The sequence below is a fragment of the Zosterops lateralis genome (genome assembly GCF_965231275.1).
Source record: "Zosterops lateralis genome assembly, chromosome: 9".
Classification (NCBI taxonomy): Eukaryota; Metazoa; Chordata; class Aves; order Passeriformes; family Zosteropidae; genus Zosterops; species Zosterops lateralis.
Window position 1 is genome coordinate 9,088,736 of NC_139769.1, and position 22,941 is coordinate 9,111,676.

At 56.3% G+C, this 22,941-nt stretch overlaps 2 protein-coding genes across 4 annotated transcripts; one reads left to right on the forward strand and one right to left on the reverse strand.

The window, feature by feature from the left end:
- Positions 1-787: 787 nt before the first annotated feature.
- Positions 788-6,564, reverse strand: LURAP1 (leucine rich adaptor protein 1; the record flags this gene model as incomplete). The annotated part of the gene is made up of 2 exons (XM_083867122.1): positions 788-3,401; positions 6,364-6,564. The coding sequence occupies 2 exons, from the start codon at positions 6,562-6,564 to the stop codon at positions 2,712-2,714; spliced, it is 891 nt and encodes a 296-aa protein (XP_083723248.1). The 3' UTR covers positions 788-2,711.
- Positions 3,377-21,471, forward strand: POMGNT1 (protein O-linked mannose N-acetylglucosaminyltransferase 1 (beta 1,2-)). 3 transcript variants are annotated; one of them, XM_083867121.1, is made up of 22 exons: positions 3,377-3,395; positions 7,692-7,875; positions 9,880-9,988; positions 10,367-10,482; positions 10,740-10,805; positions 11,208-11,321; positions 11,967-12,084; positions 12,383-12,481; positions 12,957-13,084; positions 13,645-13,715; positions 13,991-14,066; positions 15,485-15,568; positions 15,698-15,739; positions 15,909-15,967; positions 16,482-16,554; positions 16,861-16,989; positions 17,303-17,428; positions 17,575-17,639; positions 17,992-18,036; positions 18,215-18,350; positions 18,646-18,755; positions 19,033-21,471. In XM_083867121.1, exons 2-22 carry the CDS (start codon positions 7,765-7,767, stop codon positions 19,133-19,135), a joined length of 1,980 nt encoding a protein of 659 aa, XP_083723247.1. In that variant the 5' UTR covers positions 3,377-3,395; positions 7,692-7,764; the 3' UTR covers positions 19,136-21,471. The 3 variants fall into 3 exon arrangements, with proteins under 3 accessions (XP_083723247.1, XP_083723245.1, XP_083723246.1); XM_083867119.1 differs by lacking the exon at positions 3,377-3,395 and adding an exon at positions 6,844-6,903; XM_083867120.1 differs by lacking the exon at positions 3,377-3,395 and having other exon boundaries at positions 7,253-7,875.
- The last annotated feature ends 1,470 nt before the right edge of the window (positions 21,472-22,941 follow it).

A 22,941-nucleotide genomic window follows, 5' to 3' on the forward strand; every position in this document is an offset into this window, starting at 1 on the left:
GAGGTCTACATTAGTAACAGGAATAGGCTGGACACTTTATTTCTAAGGTTTTCTTCATTATTCTATTTTTTACCTCAGCCCAGCAGAAACTGGGGAAATCCTGCTGAGTCCTGCTGGCTCCAGCATCCAATTCCCCATTTGCAAAAGCTCAGGGTGTCAAAGCTGTGAGCCGGAAGGGATGCTGAGGCTGGGATGGCAGGGCTGGATAAGCCGATTGCATTTGCTTTGGAAAAGCTGATGTTTGCATGAGCACTGGCTCTAGTGGTTTTAAAGGGATCCACCCAGGAGCAAATCCCCACAGCCTGATATCAGAGCTGTGCTGCTCCCACCCCAGCTGGGCTGGAGAAGTCTCTGCTCTACACCCAGATCTGCACTGCACCTCCGGGGTGGAGGAAGCCACGGGAGCCAAAACTGCCACTGCAGAACACAGGAAGCAAAGACTCTAGCACAGCTAGCAGGGCTGGCAAACACCTAAAATGGTTTTCCTTGGAAATATGGGGCAGGAAGGGTGAAGGTGGTGTTTGACACATAGTCCAGCCGAGATCAGTACAGTCACCCTTGCTTCCAGCAGATGTGCCCCGGTATCCAACTGCTTCAGGAAAAGTGACTTTTATCACTGATGTGAGAAAGGACAGATGCCCAGACACTTGGCCTGTGCCTGTTTCAGAGCTGGGGCTAAATCTGCCCTTCTGCAGGGCTGCCAGAGGCTACAGGGTGTTCCATCCCAGAGCCTCTCCCCTTTCCCTAGAAACATTGGTGAGCTCAGCTAAGCACCGACAGCGTGGCCTGGGAGAAACACAAACATTTATTAAGCCAGCTATTTTTTGTTGAGAATGATTTGAACAGTGCCGAAGGACTTACCCTGTCTCCCCCAGGGACCCTCAGCTGATTCATTGCATGCAGGGTTAGCAGGAAAGCAGGGGACAGCCAGCCTTGGGGACATGGTGGCTCAGTAAAGCCACACAGAAAGCCACAAGCTACTCGCAGGCAATGGCAAGCCAAGCACAGCTGCTCCAGGGCAGGCAGATGGATGCTTGTTGCATAGGGCAACCCACTCCCAGTTTGCTGGGATTCATTAAGTCCTCAGCAGGTACCATCTCTGAGAATTTGGGGTATTGTCCTGCTCTCACATCCATCCAGGGAAATCCTGAGGATCTGCAGGGGAAGGGAAGGTGCTTGGGACTCTCAGAATATAGGGTCATTTCCACTGAAGGTGCTGCTTCAGCCTTCAGTTAGGAAGGTGCACACAGCCACCTTCCTAACCACAGCCAGCTCACCTCACATCTGGGAAGTCACAGCCAGTCACCTCCCTCTCTCTTAGCTTCCCACTGACATCAGGAGACAATGTCCTCACTCCTACCACCCCAGCATGGACAGATCCAAGCTGTGACCCACACAGGCAAGGGAACAACAGCACAATGGTGAGAGCAAAGCTGTCACAGCATTCAGCTGGGGACAGATGTACCCATGAGTTCTGAAGTCAGGACACTCCAGGCTTATCCACAAATGTGGAAGCGCTTGGTTCCTTGAATCAGGATGCTCAGGTCCTTTCCTGCATCATCTGGTGAAGGCAGAAGGTCCTGCCCAAACTTTCACACAGCTCCAGCTGCAAGCCATGCTCTACAAGGCAGCAAGGGGCGTGCTGGGAGGTGTGGTGGGGACAGCAAAAGGCACGAGCAGAAGCCAAGGCTAAAAAGACAGAGATGTCTCCAGGGCAGAGTCACTGCAAATCCACCTGGACAGAGCAGCCTCATGTTTCTGGTTGCTGGCAGGAGGCAGAGACCTGGCACCATTCATCACACAGACAGAGAAACCCAGCCTTCACCACCATGTCAGGGGAGAGCAGGAGCCTCTGAGTCTGAGCCCTGCAGGCTCTGCCAGGCTGCCTGTGTGCTGCCCATCCCAGGGATTCTGCAGGACTGCTCCCAAGGTGGAAGACAGTCCAGGAACAAACTGGGAGAACTGGATTTCTATTTCTCAGCCAGTGCTTTGTCGTTCTCATGTCATCACATTGGGAAGTCTGCACCATCATCCTTCCTCTGCAGGGCACGGACAGAGGCTCCCCAGACCCCTCAGACTGGCTTCACAGAGGCATCTAAACCAGGCAGGGCTTCACCCACAGGAAAGGGGTTTTAGCATCCACCATGTGCTGGGGCCAAACCCCAGGTCTACTCTGCCCTGGATGGACACTGGCCTTGAAGACAATGATGTAAATGAGCAGATCCAACAGGGATGCCCTGCTAATGGTCCTGCCCCACACTGAGCATGCTGGTGCCACCAAGCTATGGATGCATGGCAGTGTCTCCCATCCTCTCTGGGTGGTCGTTTTGGGGGAAGGGTCCCCAGGTTTTGCACACAGGAAGCTGAGGGTTAGAAGGAGAGATCCCAGGAACAGCACTGTCCCAGGTTTCTCCACCACCACCAAGGACAACAGAGGGGTGTCCAGCCACCAGCAAGCAACACCCTAGAGCAAAGGATTAAATTTACCAGGACCCAGCTCATCCCTCCTCTCCCAGAAATGTGCTGCAGGGCAGGCACCCAGTCCCATTATGGCTACATCACCAAATGCTGTTGGGGCCATCAGAGGAACAGTGCAACACCACCAAGCCAGCCTGGCCTCCCCCCTCCAACCACCCCAACTGTCCCAAGCACAGACAAGAGAAGCAGAATGGGCAGCTGGGAGAGCTGGCCTGGGAAGGTGAAGCCACGGGCTATAAGAATGTCACATCATCCTGTGACTGGAGCCAGCGCCAGTGGGCATCGTACTCCAGGTGCAGTTTGCTGTTGAGTTTGCAGTTCTCAAGGTCAGCCTCAGCTTTCCAAGCCTTCCCATCTGGACTTCCCTTCCCCAGCCTCTCCCCGGCCCTCGGTGGTGATTTGCTGTCTCTGTCTGGTTCCAGAGAGGGGCACTGCTGGCCCAAATACCCATTGGCCACCTGGGGCTCCTTAGCAAACCAGTGATCCTGAGGCAACCCAGGTGGGGAGAGGTCCACGTGGGGCCACTCGTGCTCCTCTTTGTCCTTCTCTTCCTTTGCAAGACCCCTCTCGGGGTCGATCCTGACCCAGTCCTGCTCTGCCCTGGCCAGGGCTCTGCCCGACGTGGACGCAGCGGCAGTTTCAGCAGCGTTGTGGGAGTACTCATCCATGTCATCGGCCAAGGTGTCCAGGTAGCTGCCAACGGAGATGCTGTCCAGCCTGTCGTTGGGGTCTTGCAGGCTGTCCCAGCTGCCCCGCCGGGAGGCCTCCTGGCTCTCCACCAGGCTGTACTGGCTGCTGGCCAGGCTGCTGCAGCGGCTGGTCAGGGTGCTGCGCTCCTCCAGCAGCCACTTCACCGCCTCGATGCCCTCGTTCACCACCACCAGCTGCTGCAGGATCTTCACGTCCACAGCTCGCAGGTAGGCCTGGGGGAAAGACAGAGAGCACAGGGGGGTTGAGGTGACCCAGGGGCCCCATGTCCCAGCCCAGCCCAGCAGAGGTGTTATTGTGCTGGCCACAGGTCCCCTAAGCTGCTTGATGAACAGCATGGTATGGGAGAACACCCCACGGGGAACAATCCCAGGGGGCCCTGTCCAAGACCTGGGGACATGGCCATCAGCAACCAGCAACTTATGGTTCTCACCAGCCACCAACCCCCTCAAGGAAATAAACCCAGGGCACTTGTGTTGCTCTCTTCTATGGGAGCAAGGAGTAAGCAAGGAACTGGAGGTATTGGGTGCAAATCTGATCTCAGAGCATCCTCCAAGACCCAGGAAGCTGCTGGCAGGGCAAGAGGATCAGGCATTGCTCAGTGCAAGTGTCTGGCTGGACCACGAGCACTTCCCCAGGCTGGTCCCTTCATGCCTTTACTACTCTCTGAACCAAGCTTGGTGACAATGTCACATGGCAGGATTTGGAAACCCAAATCACTCCGAAAATGGGAGGGCAAGGAGGACAGGCATTGCTGATCACACCACTCGCCTCACCGACTCCTGCCCCTCCAAGCCTGGGGAAGCTCTTTGCAAACCTCAGTTACTGCAGAAACATCTGTTTTCCTAATGGAAAGCCCTGTGTGCCAAGACATTCCTGTCTGTATGATACTGGCCGCCAAAAGCCACTGGATTTCCCCTACACAGGACGCAAATATTTTGCCAGGAAAGGAAATAAGGCCACGATGGGGGGAAAGGGAGAAAACCCACTGCAGGGCACGTACAGGCAGCCTGCAGGCTGCCCATGGACTCCTTCACAAAACACATCCTGTGCCCAGCATCAGCAAGCTGTGACAGAAATTCATGCTCTCCCTAGGGATCATTTTTAAGTAGAGCGCCCGATCCTCAGCATCCGGTACCCTGGGAGTCACTTGCCCGCCCACGGTGACCCCACAGTCTCCTGAGACCCCTGTCTCCGGTCCCACAGCCAGAACAGCCATAGAAGCATCCGAGGAAGGAGCCTGGGAAAGCTCCAGCCAGGATTTCAGCACGTGACACCTCTCACTCCAGACGACAGGGAAAAAAAGGGTCAAAGATTTGGAAAGACCCAACACCAGTCCTCCCACCCCCTCCTCATGCTCCTCAAGCTGGATTTAAATAAAAAATAGCAGGGATGTGCCCGGATTGGGGCAGGAGCCAGCTTCCAAGTGCAGAAATTTCCTTTCTAGGCAAGTTATTTAAAAAACTGCCTACAATGGACTTTTCTGCACGCACTGCTAAAGCATCTGGCCTTGGCAGGGAGACGACGAAGGAGGAGGAGGAGGAGGGCTGGAAACCCCTGGTGGGGGGTTCCCCATTTTTCTCTGCTTCATGCAGAACTGCAGCTGTCAGAGATGCCAGGGGAGCCAACCCAAAAGCAGAGGGTGGGATAACACTCCCCACTTTCCCTACTGCTTGCTGGAAGGAGTTAGCCATCAATTTGCTGCTAGTTCACGCCAGCTTGACCTCTCCACTGCACTCCAAAAAACCCCCTCTCCAGCAAGGCAAGGTTATTGTGGGAGGAGACCCAGCACAGGCTGTTCTCTATTACTCCTCCAGATGCACTGAAGTTCACTGCACGACCTCTCACCAAGGACAGCTGTGCAGGGGACTGTCACACTCCTCCTCACGCTCTCCATGGGCAGACACAGCCCTGCTCCTCTCCCCAGCACACACGAAACCTCAGGCGCCTTCTCCTTTCAAGATATCTCGCTCTAGGGATAAATCTTCCTCCTCAGATCAGGAGGCGAGAGTGGGAATTTGCTAAATTCTCCTCCCACCGCCCACTCCCAGGCCAGCTTATCCTCTGAGCATTGGGTTTGCTGTTTTCCTGCTGCTTGGGAGGGAGGGGGGGAATTCTGGTCCCTGTTCATGGGGAGATGAGGGGAGCCCTGTGCTGGGTTTTGGCACCTGGATTCCAATCCCAAGCTGCTGATCTGGGTGTGAGGTGTCCCCACTTCCTCCCTGGCCAGCGAGAAGAGCCAGGGCAGGGCAAGGAAATGCCTTTCAGAGCCAAGGTGAATAATGCCCGGCCCAAGGCAGGCCTGGCTGGCCATAGGCTGAGGCTGCTCGGACCTGGGCAGGGCAAACACCGCAGTGCTCCAGAGACCTTTCTCCTCCGGTCAGGGTACAGCCTGCTGGAAGCCGGTGCGGAGGGAGGATGAAAGCAGAGGGAGGATGAAAGCTCCTGCCCCGATGGGAACATTGAATCAGCCCAAGCGGAGGGCTCGGGCTGGGTGGTGCTGCAGCCCCCGGGGGCACGCAGGGATGCGGGTGCGTTTAGCCTGTTTCCCTGTGGAAACAACGCTCATTCCCACCCGCCCGGCGTGTTCCTGCGTGGGAGCGTCCCTTCCCCCAGCCGCGCTTGAACCCATTGCCCAACCTCGCCGCGTTTCCCGGAGGCGCAGGCACCGCCGGCGTTTGCTCCCTCCGCCAACGAGGGAGGCGAGCAACTGCCAGCGGCACTCCCGCGGCCCCGGGAAAGGCTGCACTGCCCTGTACGAGCCCCCCGAGGAGCCCCGGGAAAGCTCCAGCGATGGCCCTGCCTTGTCACCCCGGGGGTCACACCCGGGGGAGAGAAGATGCACCACCGTGCCCTTGGCGAAGGTCCCTGCCCTAAATCCTCACCTCGGACACCGCCGGAGCCGCGTGGGGATGGGAGGGGGGCAGGACGGAGGTGCCCGAGGGCGACCCGGGGGGTGGATGCTGCGTGTGCCGGGGCAGAGAGCGGCCGGGGCAGGGGATGAGCTGGGGGCTGTTCAGGAGGAGCCAGGGGGGTCCCCAAAACGCCGGCGGAGCGCGGGCACTATCCGGGACTGTCACCGGGGGTGCCCGCGGCCACCGCGCGTCGGGACGGTCACTCACAGTCACAGTCACCGGGGGGGGCGGCCGGCAGCGCTCCCGGCACCGCGGCACTCACCAGCTCGAGGCGGAGCGTCCGGAGGCGTTCGGCGAGCGGCGGGTGAGCGCCGCGGGCCGGTGCGGGTGTCGCGGGCGGCGCGGGCGGCGCGGGGGCGGTGTCGGCCCGCAGCCCCCGCAGCAGCACGGCGGGCGGGCGCCGTCCCACCTTGCCCGCCAGGTCCCGCAGGTCGGCGGGCAGCGCCTCCCCGCCACCCTCCATGCGGGTGGGGCAGCAGCGGCCGCGCTGTCACCGCGGCCCGCGCCCGGCCCCGCCCCCTCGCTCGGGCCCGCCCCCGCGCCCGGCCACGCCCCCGATCTTGGCCCCGCCCCCGGCCCCGCCCCCGCCGCCACCTGCCCGCGCGCCAGCCAGCGAGGTCCGCCGGGGCGCGCGGAGCGGCGCGGGGCGGGGCCGGGGGCGGGGTTGGCGCTGGCCACGCCCCCCTCGCGGTGTCGCTGCGGCGCCGGAAGCGGCGCGGAGGGTGCTCGGGGCGGCGGCGGCGGCACCGCCGAGCCGGGACCGGCCCAGCCCTGCCCGGCCCAGCCCCGCCTCAGCCTCCCCGTGAGTAGCGCGGCTGGCACACGCCTTCCGGCCCTCCCCGCGGTCCCCAAGCGCCTGGGATCCCCCTCTCCCCGCCGCCGCTCATTGCCGCCCTCAGACAGCCGGTTCTCCCTCCCCGCCCGGAGCGCCTGGGTGCCCTTCGCCATCTCCCCCCTCAGCGCTCCTCTCCCCGCCCTGCCGGGCCTTGCCTGGGGCGCGCTGTGCTCCGGACAGGCTCCTGGCGCTGCCGGGGCTCCACATCCCGCCCAGGCCCGGCGGTTTGCTCCCCGCAGGCCTCCCGTCGGCTCAGCCCGCTCCTCGGCCCGGGGTGCTGGAGCTCCAGCAGGACGCGGCCCGGGGCTGCTCTCCGTGTCCGTGTCCCGATAGCAGGGATGGGGCTGTTAGTGGGGAGGGTGTCTCTCCACCGAGGACCCCGCTGGCACATATGGCCAATGATGGCCCATTCCATAACAACTGGTCCGGGATCTGTTGTCTGCCTGTGACTCTGGGCTGCTTCTCTTTCCCAGAGCGTGGGAGCGGGCCCGTGGCACTGCAGCAGCCTCGCTGAGGGGTTGGCCTGGGAGCAGAGGCAGACACTGGCTGATGAGTTCAGGGGCTTCCCCTCACCCTGCAGCAAAGCCTGGCCTCCTGCATCGCTCCCAGCAGGAGTTCTGGCAGGCAGGGAGGCTCCAAAGGGCTTTTTGCTCGTGTGACATCAGTGCTGTCCACGGCCACTGCTTGTACCAGGCTCTGTCTTTACTGATGAGAGGGTTTGAAGGCACCTCCATCACCCTCACCCCTCCTGGCAGGGAGCCCCGATGGACATGAGAGGAGAGCAGCACATATCCTGACCCCCACCCCACCCAGCCAGCCCCCGGGACTATGGACGAGTGGAAGCCCAACCCCACGGTGAAGCCCCACAAGAAGCGGAGCTGGTACCTTGCCTGGAAGTACAAGCTGATGAACCAGCGTGCGCTGCGGAAGCTCTGTCAGGTGAGTCACCCGCCGCCCTGCAGTAGATTAGGAAGGATAATCTACAGGATTTACAAGTTTATGGAGCAGCTGCGTGGCTGGAAGTGCATCTGCTGGCAGTCTGGGTGACCTGACAGGCTGAGGAAGCATAACTTGTTCCCCGAGAAGCTGCTCCAAGTGCCCGTGTGTGGAAAGGTCTGCCATGTGTAGCAGCTCCTCTCAGCTCCAGAGCCAGCAGACCTGTTGAGTGGCTGTGGGAGGAGATACAATTATCCAGGTGGCCTTGGGAAGCTTTCAACTGGCACCAACTGATTGCTCCCATCCTGGCTCTGGACCCGTGCTGAGTGCTGCAGGGTTCGGCCTTTAGCTGTTTGATTTGCAAACCAAGCCTGGTATAAGGCACAACAGGTGGACAGAGAAAATAGGGCTTGGTAACAGGATCTCATGCCCCAGAGGCAGCTGGTGTCTGGGAAAGCCTCTGGCTTGGTTGCTTGTGCTGTAAAACAGCTAATCCTTGGTGGAGACGGTGTCCTGGGGGGTGTCTGAGGCTGTAAGGACATTAAGGTTTGGCCCAATCACAGCAAAACACAGAAAAGGGGCTTTTCCTGAGAGGAGCTCATGAAATCTGGCAGTTGGTTGGTGTGGGAGAGAGCAGGGGAGGGTTTTGCATGTGCCTGGGAGGACAAAGCCTCATGAGGTCTCCCTGGGCAAGAAGACTGCTCAGTTCTGTGTCTGATAGGGTGTTCAAGGTTAGGGAATGGGTCTGGTCATTCAGACAGGCATTGCTCACCATGCTGGGGCAATGGGCTAGAGCCTGCACACATCTCTATACTTTGTGGCACTGCTTAAAACACAGATGAAAATTTGGCTTAAAATAGGTAGACCAGAGCTGCAGGTATGGAATAGCCTGGTCTACAGCAGCCAAACAATCATCAGTTAGCTATGACTAAGCCAGCTTTGCTAGACCTGGCTGCTGGTCTTGCTTAATTCTTATTCTTTATTGCCTTATTCGCTCTGGTGACCAGGGCTGTTCCCTCATGTCCCCAGTGCTGATCAGGGCAGAAGCTCTGGGCAGGTTGGTGAGGTGGCCTTGCTGCCTCTCCATGAGCCCACGGCTCTGTTCGTGCTTAATTAAAAGCTTTCTGTGCACAGATCCCAAAAGGTGCTCATAGTCCTGAGTCAACAGCAAATTAACAAGCCAAAATGCCATAGTGACATTTATACATCGTGTTGTCTTATTGCTGGTTTTCCATTTTCCTCATTACTCCTTGAACCTGCTTGGCAGAGATAGCAGTAACACAGAGCTTTGAGGCAGTAGCTGGATAGATGGGGCAGAAATCCTTTAAGTGCCTCTCACCAAGGGCAGGCCAGTGTGTGGTCCCAGCCCCATTAATGACCTCAGAGAATCAAGGGTCTGTTCCACAGCCCCTGGACCTTCCCAGGCCCTCTATGTCAGCATCCACAAGGGTTGCAGTTGAAGTTTGCTGCAGACAGTAAGGCTGCAGGCTGGTACAGTGCAGTTTCCTGAAATCAGACCTCAGCTTCTTCCCTTTGTTTGATACAGCTGCACAGCATCTCCTCTCCTCTGAATATCCTGAGTGCATCCTCTGGTCCCAAAGGGACAGATGAGAGTAGTGATGCTGCTGCAGAGGCAAAAAGTTAAGGTTACCCTGGGAGCTGTAACTCTGAATTACTAAACTCTTTGCCTGCAGGGACCCTCAACCTTGATGTAATAACCTAGCAGGAATCTGCTCACAGATCGGGAAGCAGGGATACGTTGGAAGTGGGTTAATTCTCACATATCAAGGAGTCAGTGCTCTCCAGCTGATGGATGCATTTCATCATGAAACTCAGTCACCTGTATTTCTTTCTCTTTGCTTTCCTCAGAAAAAAAATCAAGGGAAATGTCAGATGCTTGTGAGCCCATGCAGGATCTCCTTGGGATGCCCTGCAGCCTGTGCCAAGGCAGGCTGGTTTTGGGGTCGTGACTTACAAATTTCTAACACAAAACATCCTGCATTGCAGACAGGTGCTGTCCTCTTCCTGCTTGTGACCGTAATTGTGAACATCAAGCTGATCTTGGACACCAGGAGAGCTGCTTATGAGGAGGAAGAGGAGTCTGCACAGGACTATGGTGAGGGGCAGCATCCTGTTGTGCTTTGAAAGCAAGGAAACTGGAGAGTTTCTTTAAGTCAGGGCTAACTTGTGACCAGCTACATCACAAAAAACAGGTCTGTGCATGTGGGTTTGACAAAAATTAATAGAAAATGCTGCTTCCTTCCTGGTCTGTCTACTGAAGGCTTTAGCACATTTGGCTACAGCAATCTCTGTGGGGTCAGCTGAGGCCAGAGCTGTTGTCATTTGATATTTCCCCTTACCTACCATCCCTGTAAATTCCAACCCCTGACTCCTTGGAATGGGGTGCCTTCTGGAGGTTTGGCTGGGTTAGCACAGAGCAGGGACAAGCTAGAGGTGCCTTGACTGGTTGAAACTGGGAATTTCTCTGCTGTAGATGACGAGATGCTGAATGTGGAGGCCCCCAGGCACCCTGTCAATAACAAGAAGGTCCTGGATGTCGAGGTGTACTCCAGCCGGTCGAAGGTCTATGTGGCCGTGGATGGGACGACGGTGAGTGACAGGTCCTGTCTGTCCTGTGAGCAGAGGGTGGACAGGGCTGAGCAGGTGAAGCCACAAACAGCAGTGGTGAGAGCAACTTCAGTGGCTGGTGAGAAGTTCTGCTTCCAGAGCTTCTACTCTGGCACCTATCACTGTCGTGAGCAAAGCCAAAGAGATTTACCTCTTTTTTGAGGGGCTCTGCTGTGCAGAATGGGTAGGGAATAAGAAGAGGTCTTGGCATGTGATTCTCATCATTTATCCACTTGCAGGTCCTGGAAGATGAGGCTCGGGAGCAGGGAAGAGGGATCCATGTCATCGTCTTAAATCAGGCCACGGTAAAACATCCTCCTTTCCTTCGTACGGGGCAGTTTGTCCTTGCTCTTGAGCTGTTGGGTGCCTGAGGCCGGGGCAGCCAGGAGGGAAGTCCCTGAAAGCTTTTTGTGTGCAGTTTGCAGAGCATGGCACAGTCACCCAGAGAGTCCCTACAGGGTTTCCTTGTGCTGCCTACTGTCCTTGGGGAGCAGGCAGGGGAGGAGATGTGAGGTTGGGTGATGCTTGCCATGGCCCTCTGTGCAGGAAGGCCTGAGGGCTGACTCTGGGGACTAACTCCCTGGCATACCGGAAAAGCCACTCCCTGTGTTGTTCAGGGAATGAGGCTTCCAGGGCAGATTTCCATAATTCCGTGTGTCCATACCAATGTAGTATTTAAGATCCATCTGACGTATGAATACCAACAGGGTCACGTGATGGCCAAGAGGGTCTTTGACACCTATTCCCCACATGAAGATGAAGCCATGGTACTTTTCCTCAACATGGTTGCCCGGGGCCGGATCCTGATATTCACCATTAAGGTATGTGACCCTAATATCAAAAAGAAGTCATCTTGAGTCAGGATGTCCTAAAGCTCATCTAGGCAGTAGCCTTCTGAATGTCATCAGGCATTCCCAGGACTAAATGTCACATCCCTGTGTGCCTGTGACTCTGTCTGGATCACCTCCCTTGTCTTCTTGCTCTCCCTTCTTGCTGCAGGTACTGCTGTGCCAAGCAAAGCAGAGGAGCAAAAAGCAGATGTGTCAAAGCCCACAGCAATAGACAAGGGGTTTGGTGGAGAATGGACATGAGGAAATAAAAGGATGTGGTGGGATCCTTCTGGCTCCCAGTTCCAGGCTTTACAGGGGCCCTGTGGACTGTACTAGGTCTGGGCTGCTGTGCAAGCAGCACTGTGCTGCTTTAAGGTGTTATGTTTAGCTGCGTGAAGTGTTGCTTAACACATGGCCCCACTTGAAAACAATTTGGTCTCAAGGAAACAGGAGTTCAAAATTCCTCTAACCTCCCTGTGGATCATCATGAAGCCACCAACAGCTTTAGTGGCACAGAGACCCTGAAGGTTTCTGGCTCAACTGGTTCAAGGATAGGAGTGGGCCCCATTGGTACTGATGGGAGACTTTTTCCTGTCAGGAGCCAGACCTCAGCTGCATGGTTCTGTTTTATTCCAGGATGAAGGCTCCTTTCACCTCAAGGAGACAGCCAAGAATGTCCTGAAAAGCCTGGGAAGCCAAGTTGCACCATTCCTGAGCTGGAGAGACATGTGGACATTTGTGGGGAAGAAGGGGGGTGAGTCTTGCACGGGCTGGGAAAGGGTTTGTGGCTCCTTTCTTTGGGAGAAGCCAGGTAAAGAGAAACTCAGCCCATCCCCAACAGGCTCTATAAGCAGGGAACAAGTCCCAGAGTGGCAGCTCCATTCCTGGGGGTGAGGGAGGGTATGGAGGCAGAGCATGTTCCTTCAGCAGCTTGCCAGAGGCCAGTGGGAAAAGGTGCCAAGCTGTTCCCCAGGCTGACACCCCCTGGTCATGCCATGACACAGCGGGGATGGGCCCTTCCAGGCAGTCCTGACCCTGTGTTCCTGCTCCAGGAGAAGTGTATGGGGAGAAGCATGCCAAGTCACCCGCTCTCTCGACGTGGGGTGACCCCGTTCTGCTGAAGACAGAAGTTCACCTGACATCTGTAGAAGGTAAGAAGTACACTCTGCTCTGTGGCATTTCTGGGAGATGTCTCCTTGCAGCCTGGTTTTAAGTCAAAGCCATCAGTCTGAATTTAAGGCTTTTTGAGATGATGATGCTAACTTTTAAAATGGGCTTAGCTCGCTTTCTTCCTGCTTCCATGGCAATTCCAGGCATGGTTGTTGAGAAGGGTGAGGATGGAGAAGTGGAAGCAAAGTCTGGCCAGTTGTCCCCTCTCCAAACCGGATCTGGTCTGGTCTTTTCTGACTGTTGACCTTGAATAACCTATTGCTGCTCAGAGAGGCCAGAGGTGGCGTTGGGCTCTGGATGGTTCCTGGGGTTGTATCTGGCATCCAAAGTGTTGCTTCCTCACTGCCAAGGGCTGTCTTGCTGGCTGAGCCCAGGGAGAGCCATGTGTGTGGTATCCCAGCCTGGAGCACACAGGGTGGGGGTGACAGGTCTGTTTCTCCTCCTGGGTGCCTGCAGATGCTGAGTGCCACTGGCCTGACACGGAGCTGAACCGGCGCCGCAAGAGGTTCTGCAGCAAAGTAGAAGGTTATGGCAGCGTCTGCAGCTGCAAAGACCCCACACCCATCGAGTTCAACCCTGATCCCGTGAGTGCAGGGTGTTCAGGAAGGCTCCAGGAGGGAGGGCTGGGCTAGACCAGGTGTGTTTTGCAGCGGATGCAGAGCACTGTCTTTGAGCGCCAGCTGAGTGATGCAAACGGCCCCTGGGCAAGCCTGGGGCAGGTCATGCTAGGGCAGGGAATTCCTTTGCTCTGAGTTGCCAGGAATAGTGACCCTGTTCTAGGGGTATCAGTGGAGGGGATATCAGCAGAGCCTGAACATCTAGAGACAAAGCAGCTATTATGAGTTTTGGGCTGTCCTTGGCACAGTGCTGAAGGGTTCAGACACAGGTCTCTGAGTGGATCCAAACTGGGATTTTGGAGCTGGGACAGAGGTGAGAAAGAAAAGCTGGCAGGGTCTCCAGTAGTGCTGAGGGCATCCTGGTTGGTTGGTCTGGCCGTGAACCAAGAGGTAGGACTGTGCAGCTCTGCTGTCTTAACAGTGGGTCCCTATCCCTTGGATCTTGCTCTCAGTGGTGTAGAATCATAGCAGCATTTTGGTTTGCATGGCCTCTCCCACTCCCACTCACACACATTGTTCTCTTCCAGCTCAAAGACAATAAAGTCTTTGATGTGCCAGTAGCTGTCATTGCAGGGAACCGCCCCAACTACCTGTACAGGTAAGCACTCCCAGAGGGCACAGCTCCTCTGCTCTGTGCCACAAGACCAGGCATGGCCCAGGCCCTTCCCTTTCTCCTGCTGGCAGGATCCAGCCTCCTCTGGGGTTGCATGAGCACCAAGGGCAGACCTTGGGGGAGGGGAAAGAAAGGCCTAAGTATGTTTTGTTCCCTAATCATGCACACTTTCCCCCATCCCAAGGGATTCATACCCCTATGCTGAAGGGCCTGTATCCACTAGGGCTGTGCTGTGCTCAGGCCCCTCCATCTCTCCTCAGGATGCTGCGTTCCTTGCTGTCGGCTCAGGGCGTCAACCCACAGATGATCACAGTCTTCATTGATGGCTACTACGAGGTGAGAGCATTGCCAGGGATCCCTGTGGCCAGCTCTGTGCTCCCCCAGCCCAGTGCTGCCCTAGTCCTTGGAGGGTGGCAAGTTGAGATCCTCGTCACCTTCCTCATGCTGTGTGTCACGCTGCTCCTCACCTGCTCCTACACAAAGTCAGCCAAAGTCACCCAAGCCATGGGTGTGGATAAAGGTGCCTTGGCCTTTCCCAAAGCCCAGGACTGACATCTCTATGTCAGGAAGGGTTTGGTGTGCAGGGATGGAACATGGTGGTCATGCTGGGCTCTCCCTGTCCCCTTTTCTCACTTGGTGAGCATTGCCAGCCTCTTGAGCAGGCTCTGGGTGTAACACCACCTGCCCAGCTGCTTCACATGGAGAGGAACAAACCAGTCTAGCCATGCCTGTCCAGCTCCATTCTCAATAAGAGGTGAAGAGACACAAAACTGTGTTTTCCCAAGGCTCAAAGCCTGGGGTTCATGAAAGCTAGGACCAGGTGGAGGAGAACTGGCCCTGTAGAGGCAAAGACCTTCCTCTCACTCAACCCTGTATAGCCCTGGAGAGTGCCATTCAAAGCCCTGTCTCTCTGGCAGTGGAATGTACTCTGGGACAGGCATGTGGGAGCTTAGTAGATCTCAGGAGCTTGCTAGGCCTCCTCTGCAGCATCCAGTGAGGTACTGCCTGGTTGCCCTGGGATGGAGACAATTCTTCCCTTGCAGGTCTCTCCCACCACTGCCACATTGTGGGGCTGGGGGAGCTGGCTTGTTTATGCAGGTTCTTGCTGCACCACATCAGAGCAGTTAAAGATAGCAGTATCCATTGCCATGGCAACTAGAGCAGCATCCCTTAGCTACGAGGGGGCAGCCTGGATGCTCGAGCTGCCATGGTGGATACCAGAGAAAGGGAGAAGGGTTGGTACATTGGGAGCTCCTTCTCTCTTTTGTGGCTAGCAGGTAGGATGCACAGTAAAAGGGTGGAGAAGGCCTTGGTGGCTGTTTCTTTGGGCCGAGATATGTCAGCCCAAATTTGGATTACTTCTGACCCCTGTGCTTGGTCAGAAAGGTCCTTTTCTTGGCAACTGTGAGAGAAAATTGAGTTGATTGTGGTGTTGCCATTAAGCAGCTGCTAGGTGGTCCTGGCTATACTTGTTTTCTTTCTGCACTGTCTGTGAGGGGCTGGGAATCTGGGACCTCTCACATATTCTTGGATACAACTTTGGGTCTGCAAAAAGGACTAACAAAGTCATGGTGATGCTGAAGGGCCACAAGGGTTTGGCAAGTTCTGTGCTGCAGGGTCTGTATTGAGCCTCGCTAGTCTCCAAGAAGACAGCCACATGCAGGAGGTGTTCCTGTTGTCCTGGAGAGCTGACACTGGCAGGGGAGGCTAGAATGACCCACACATTTGATGAACTTTGTACTTTTCCATTGCAGGAGCCAATGGATGTTGTGGAGCTGTTTGGCCTCTCAGGAATACAGCACACTCCCATCAGCATTAAAAATGCCAGAGTTTCCCAGGTGAGAGAGCTTTCCAAACCCTGAGGCAATTATTTCCAGGGACCTGGGATAGCATTTGAGAGAGGCAGGCTTAGCCCCAGATCTGCACCAGTTGATACTAATACAGGTAATGATTGTCTTTTCTTGTAGCACTACAAAGCCAGTCTGACTGCAACCTTCAACCTGTTCCCGGTGAGTGAGACTGCTACAGCACACCCTTCCCCTGGCATTTGTGCTCCCTGTCCCACAGGAGCTGGGATCAGTCCTCCAGGGCAAGGAGCCACACAGACACAGCACACTGCTTGTGTCTGTGCTTTGTCCTGTTCCTCTCCATCCTTCTGATGTTCTCCTTGCCCTACAGGATGCTAAATTTGCTGTGGTTCTGGAGGAAGATCTTGACATTTCCGTAGACTTCTTCAGGTAAAGTTGTGGGTTCCTGTGTGGGATAATTTCCTGGAAGCTCTCTGGATGCTCAGGAGAGGGCAGGTCCTTGCCTGCTATAGCTGATTTATCTGAGCAGACCCCAGGCAAAAGCCATAACTGAGCTCTGCCTTCGGAGTCTGAGGCCACTGTCCTGACAATCATTGCAGGGTGACTTCAGGGTTGGGGATCTCCTCCTGGTTGGCTTTTTGGGGACACTGATCCATTCACATGGTTGGAGCTGCCCCAAAGCCAGAGGACAGGGACAGTGTCTCCTGTTTCTTCTTAAGGAGAAGAGACTGATGGGCAGGAGACAATGCTGTCCTTTCCCCATTGAGATGTAGCTTAGCTTGTTTGGGTGCTCCTTTCCTGATCTCCCACCAGCATCAGCTATCTCAGGCCAAAAATTGGGATAAGTGATTACAGCAGCTGGGGGTGGCTCATCTCTTGGTGGAGAGTTTGCCTTGGTTTGCATGGTAGAAGGGTGTTTAACTAGGGTCAACTCTTCCCTCAGCTTTCTGAGCCAGTCAATACACCTTCTGGAGGAGGATGACAGCCTCTACTGCATCTCTGCTTGGAATGACCAGGTGGGTCAGGGAAGGATGGGGGAGCAGGGCCACCTCTGCCCTGTGTTGTTTCCATGTCAGACTGGGGTCCAGGTTCCATCTTTAAAGCAGGATGTGTGTCCCCACTGTCATCCTAAGTGGGTCTGTCCCCCCAGCCCTGGACTCTCCAGAAGTGCCCCTGCAAATCATCCTCCTGTCCCTGCCATGTGCTTCCCAGTGGCTGTTCCCTTCTCCCTATGATGAGAAACTCAGTGGAGCATGATGGCTCCCATTTTTGGTGGAGGATGGGTGCATTCAGGGTGCTGAACACTCCCCATAACACTGCAGGGCTATGAGCACACAGCTGAGGACCCCTCACTCCTGTACCGTGTGGAAACCATGCCAGGCCTGGGATGGGTGCTCCGGAAGAGCCTGTACAAGGATGAGCTGGAGCCAAAGTGGCCAACCCCTGAGAAGGTGAGTACCTTGGAAAGGACCCTTTCTTCTACACCCCCATCTCTGCCCATCAGCAATCCCTGATCTTCACCCAGTCCCTGGTTGTATAGTTCCTGGAGGGGCTGTCCCTGTGCTTTTACTGGGAAGGATGCCCAGATTCTGGGAAGTAGAATGGATTTGGGACAGGCAGTGACTTGAGGAGGCACATAACCATCCACAGAGCTGGGGCCAAAGGGGCTGGACCTGGTGTGGGCACCCAGAAAGGTCCCTGGATGGCCACAGTACCAAAGCCTGTCCCCAGAGTTGAGTGTGAGTAGCAGTTTCCCCTCCCCAGCTCTGGGACTGGGACATGTGGATGCGGATGCCTGAGCAGCGGAAGGGCCGGGAGTGCATCATCCCGGACATCTCACGCTCCTACCACTTTGGCATTGTGGGGCTCAACATGAATGGCTACTTCCACGTGAGTGACCTCCCAAGCCCTGTCCTGGTGCTGAGCTCTGACTCAGACACCTCCCCCAGTAGTGGGGATGCTTGAGGTCATCTCCTGGTATTGCTGACCCAGGATCAAACGTGGTTTTCCTTCCCTGCCCTCTCTGTTTCTCTCAGGAAGCCTATTTCAAGAAGCACAAGTTCAACACAGTTCCAAATGTCCAGCTTAAAAATGTGGAGAGGTGAGTGCTGGTCACAGTGAGACCTTAATGAAACAGTTGCTTGGTCTGACCCTTGTCTGCTTGTGCTGGAGTCATCTCCCATCTGGAGCAGCCATAATCTCCTGCATCAGCACACTGGCCTCTGCTGGGGAATCCTGGCAGTGGTTTTTGCAAGGTTGGGTTTGGCTATCCTGTGCTCCAGGTGGACATATTGAAGGGTCATGGTTTTGCTGCTGCATCTCAAGAATGTGTGGCAGTCCCTGCTCTCCATTTATTAGTTCCAGCTGCCTTTAGTCTTAACACTGGGGCAGTCTTAAATTTGGATCAAACTATCTGACTCTGCCCTGATCTCTGTTCTCTCCTCCTCCAACAGCTTGAGGAAGGATAACTATGAGACTGAAATTCATCGGCTCCTGGGGTGAGTACTTGCTGGAAGGTGGGGAGACCACAGGACACACTGGGTGAACCAAGCAGAACAGAAGGAAGGGTGGAGGTGGCCCTGGTGGCCCCAGCCACGTCTTGCATGTCTGAAGTACTCTGCAGTGGGAATAGGGAGAAGGAGGGGTCCCCTCTAACTCCTTTTTCCATTTCCACAGTGAGGCTGAGGTCTTGGACCACAGCAAGAACCCCTGTGAGGACTCCTTTGTGCCCGACACTGAGGGCAAGATCTATGTCATGTTCATCAGGATGGAGCAGGAAGCAGATTTCACCACCTGGACTCAACTTGCCAAGGTGAGGGCCCTGACATGGCTTGTCCTCAGCCCTGCACTGGTCTCTGTGTCACTGGGAAACACTGGGGTTTTCCCATGGCATTGACACAGCTCACCAAATGGGTCCCTGGGTGGTGTTGAAAGTCTTGGTGTGGCTGGAGCGATGCAGCCCTGTGCCATCCCAGTCCTGGGCTGCAGCTCTCTCTGCTGTGTCTCAGTGAGGACGGGGGTTGTGGTTCTTCCCATGCCAGGGGACACCTGGCCCTGGTATCCATGCCCAGGCTCTGATGTCTTTTCCTCCCTTCTCACCATCCTAGTGCCTCCACATCTGGGACCTGGATGTCCGCGGGAACCACAAGGGGCTGTGGCGGCTCTTCCGCAAGAAAAACCACTTCCTTGTGGTGGGGGTCCCTGCCTCCCCCTACTCGTGAGTATCAGGGACATGAAGGGCTGAGGAATGCCTCATCCTTAGGGCATTGTCCCCTGCCTTGCACACACCATCATCCCCTTCTGTCCCAGCCCAATCCTCAGGGGACACCACCTTCACTCCTTAATCAGTGTGGTGGAAAGGGGGCGGGATACATTCCCAGCGTTGGAGGATGCCCCAGTGGGAAGGAGATCATGGCAGGCAGTGCTGTTGAAAAGTGGGATCCTGAGGGGAACCATCAGCTCTGCCTGCTCCCATCCAGCCTCCTCTCCTGCAGGTCCAAGAAGCCCTCATCAGTGACACCAATCTTCATGGAGCCCCCTGCCAAGGAGGAGGGGGCGGCGGCAGTGCCAGCGGTGGCAGCAGCAGAGCAGACGTGAGGCTGGCAGCTGGAAGCAAAGGGGACCTGGGGAGCACAGAGACCTCCACAGTGCAGAGACAGAGTTGGCAGCGGCTCTCGGAGGCTGGTGACTGGATACAGACTCCTGTTTTGGGCTGCAAAAGCAGATGTTGGGCTCCCTCCAGCCTCCTGTTGTGGTCTCCCTTTCCTTTGCACAGGACAGGGTCCTTCCCTGTAGATATGCCACCCCCATCCCAGGAACTTGTTTTTTTTAACACAGACACCCTACTAACGCTGCTCCTTTTGCCCCCTGGCTGGGCAAGGCTGGAGGAAGGAGATGCTCAACTGGAGGGAGCCTCGAAAAACATCTCTCCTTTTTGGCCCTGAAGTCCTGAGAAGGCAGCATGGTGCAAGTGCTGCAGCCTGCCAGCTGGGTGTTATTTATTAACTCTTGCCTGCTGGCTTTGTGCCCCATGGTGAACACAGTGCTGAAGAGGGGATATTCCAGCATCTCTTCTGTCACCTGCACGATGGATGCACCTTGAAGACTGTGTGCTGGGTGGGACATCCTCCTGCACACTGGCTTTGCCCGTGGGTTGCAGGTACTGGTGCAGCCCAACTCACAGAAAGGGGAATGCTGGAGAGGAGCTGGACTTGCTGTGGACACATAGGGGATGCCCCACACCCAGCACAGTCAGTTCTGGAAGCTGGAGGTTATTGTAGGTGGAAGTGTGGACCAGGCTGTGTGCTCTGGCTCGGACTGTCCTGACCCACCTCCTCTGTGGGGAGCCCTGCCCCTGTGTCATGGGAGAGGGTGAAAGTGCCTTGCAGGGCAAGATGGGAGCAGCCAGCAGGCATCAGCCCCTGGCTGCAGGGGCAGGGTGGTGGGCCAGGGTCATCTGGAGTGAGAGCTGCTGCACTATGGTTCTTGCCTGTGGTACTGTAACCTGTCTATCTTCCCTGCCCTGGTATCCCCTGCTTTTGCTGAAGGCAGAGGGAGTTTCTTCTCCTGAATTCCCACCCTTACTGCCATAGGTTGCTGGCAGGGAAGCTATGAGCTGGTCTGGGATGGGCAGCCTGGCCCTCCCATTGTGGTACACACTTCATGCAGAGGGAGAGGGAGGGGTTCTGTGCCTTAGGAAGGATCCCAGGGCCCCCTCCCATCCCCAGCCATTTGGTACTAATGTCCCTGTACCCCGGGGTGGGGCAGTCCTGGTCCCCTTGCTCAGTACAGCTCCTCACCTGTGCAACAAGAGATCCATTCTCTGCCCATCCCCTGTCCTTGGGCAGGGATGCAGTGCTCTGGCCTGCCTTGGGGAGAAGGAGTTGCTGTTCAGTCCTTTCCCTGAGGTAACAGGGTCTCTTCCCCTTCGTTTTCTCACTGTGAACTGAGCATTGGGGTCTACACTACACTAACTTATTTATTTATTGCTCCTGGGAAGGGGTGGATTACAGGAAGCAGCATGGAGAGCTGGCAGCCCCCAGCCTGCACAGGGGCAGTCATGGGAGGTTTGTCTCTTGTCCTCCTGGCTCCACCAGGGTTCCCTGCTTTCCTCCCTTGCCCAGAATAGGAATGAAAACTTGTGAACCAGGAAACTCCTCTTGGCCAAGATGATCCCAGTGTGGATGTAGCACAGCTCTCCAGCATGGCTGCAGGGACTCTCACCCTCACAGTCCCTTGCATGCCTGCCCCAGCAGCAGGGATGGGATGGATGCAGGAGGGGAACAAGAGTGGTACCATTGAGGCTGCAGTACTGGTCTGGGGCTCAGCCCTGCTCTCCCCAGCCACCCCCAGTGCTGCCATTCTGTGGGACTCTGCTCTGGCAGCCAGTGGGCAGGTGGCCCCTGTGCTGGCCCTCAGGGTAAGGCAGGTCTTTTATGAGGATGGAAAAGGGACTTGACTTCTTTCTGAGAAGAGGTAGCTTGCTCCACATGCCCTGCTTTGGAAGAACTTCCCAAAGGCTCTCCATTGCCCTTCCTTAGCACCTCTGTTCCCAAGGCTCAGTTTCTCTTTCCCTTGAAACTATTTTCTATTTCCCTTCTCGGGTAGGGCCCAGGCTTGGCTTTTTCCCAGCTCGTCTTGGGGCTGGGGAAGGTGGTCCAAGGGATAGGAAATGGCTAAACACGAGTTCCCCTCTCCTGCCCTGCCAATCAGGGCTCTGTGGCTCCCTGCTCTCAGTGACAGCAGGACTCAGCTGGTGGGCTTTAGGCTCCCCCTTCTCCACACACCATGCCAGGCCCATGGGGTGCTGATCTCCATCCCTCCCTGTCCCCCCAGCAAGGCTCCAGAGTGGCAGCCACAGCAGGGCTGGGTGTGTGGCTTCACCAGGGTTTGATGCTTTCTGAATTGAATTATTTTTTCAAGAGTAAACATTGCAAAGCTGTTGAGCCTCATGTGTTTCATAGCTGGCCCTGTGCAGGGTACAGGGGCAGGGTCCCTGGCTCTGGGGTCCTGCCTGGAAAGGACAGACCCCTGTCCTCTGATGTCTTGCTCTGCCCAGAGCTGCACAGGCCTGGCCATGGGCTAATGGTGGCCCCAGTCCTGTGCCAGCAGAGGTCTCTGTGTGGTGCCATGCAGTGCCAGCAGGGCTGGCACAGGTTTGCGAGCTGTTTCCTCCTCAAGCTTTATCACTTTAATCTTCAGTTCAGCAACTGATGGAAACTCTGACGAGCTGCCTGGAGGCTCGCCCCCGTTTTCCTCCTGGCACCTCCAGCTGCTGTGTCCTGAGAACTACAGCCTTGTCACCCTCTTGACCATTCCAAATTCCTGTCCCATGGGGCAGGGAACCCTGGGAGGGCTGGGGATGCACCCATTTCTGGGGTAGAGACACAGGACTGAAATAAAGTGGTAGTGGGAGAGTGTCAGCCACCAGCAGGGACCAGCTGCAATCTGCACCCCCAGCCTGCTGCCTCCTGCTCCCCTTGCCTGATCCGTGCAGCCAGGCTGGGCTGACAGCCCCTCCCCAGGACCAAGCACAGCTTTCTGGCAAGGCAACCCCTTAGCAGAAGTTATTTTACGTAGTCCCAGGGATTTGGTGAGGGCTCTCACCTCCTGGCAGCCTCCACGTCTGCCTCCTGCCGAGCCAAACCCTGCGGCACCAAAGCCTCTGCCAGGGCACCGTGGGTGAGAGGAGGATCCACCTGCTGCGTCTGAGTGCCTGGGGCAGAGCCCTGCAGAGTGACGTGGGCTCAGCTCTGACACCCTCCGTGTCCTGGCGGCCTCAGGGAGCCAGTGTGTGCAAACTGCTGCCTTTATAGGAGCCTCCCCTCCTGGAACAGAGGGATGACTGTAGAAGCAGGTTAACCCCTTGAAGGGGAGCCTGTGCCAGGCTGCTGGAGAGCCTCGGCTCATTGGCCTCTAGTGCTGGTGATGCCAGGGTTCATTACCCAAGGGGCTCAGTCCCCGGGGCCCTTGTTAGATGAGCCAGGTCACTCATCATCCTGCCCTTTTTGGGGGGTCTCGCTCACTTCCTGGTGCATCCTGCCGGTGCTGCAGCATTCCCGGCTGTCCCAGGAGCTGTCTGGGCAACTCTTCCCTCACCTGCCCGCCCTGGAAGTCCGATCCAGTGGGTGCCACAGCTCAGGCCCGTGTGGCAGCAGCTGCAGCACGTGCTGCCCGAGCTGCAGTTCTCAGCCATCCCCTGCAGCCCCCCCAGCCCGGCCTCCCCGGCTTTGTGCAGCCGTACAAAGGAGAACCTGTCCGGGCTGCTCCACCTCACAGGAGCTGGCTGATAATTAAACAAAGGCAAAATAGCGTTGGCATGAAACTTGACCTTTCCAGAGCTTGTGGGGGGTGGGGAATTTTGCATAATTTCCGGTGGTGTTTATTTTTATGCGTTATAGTTT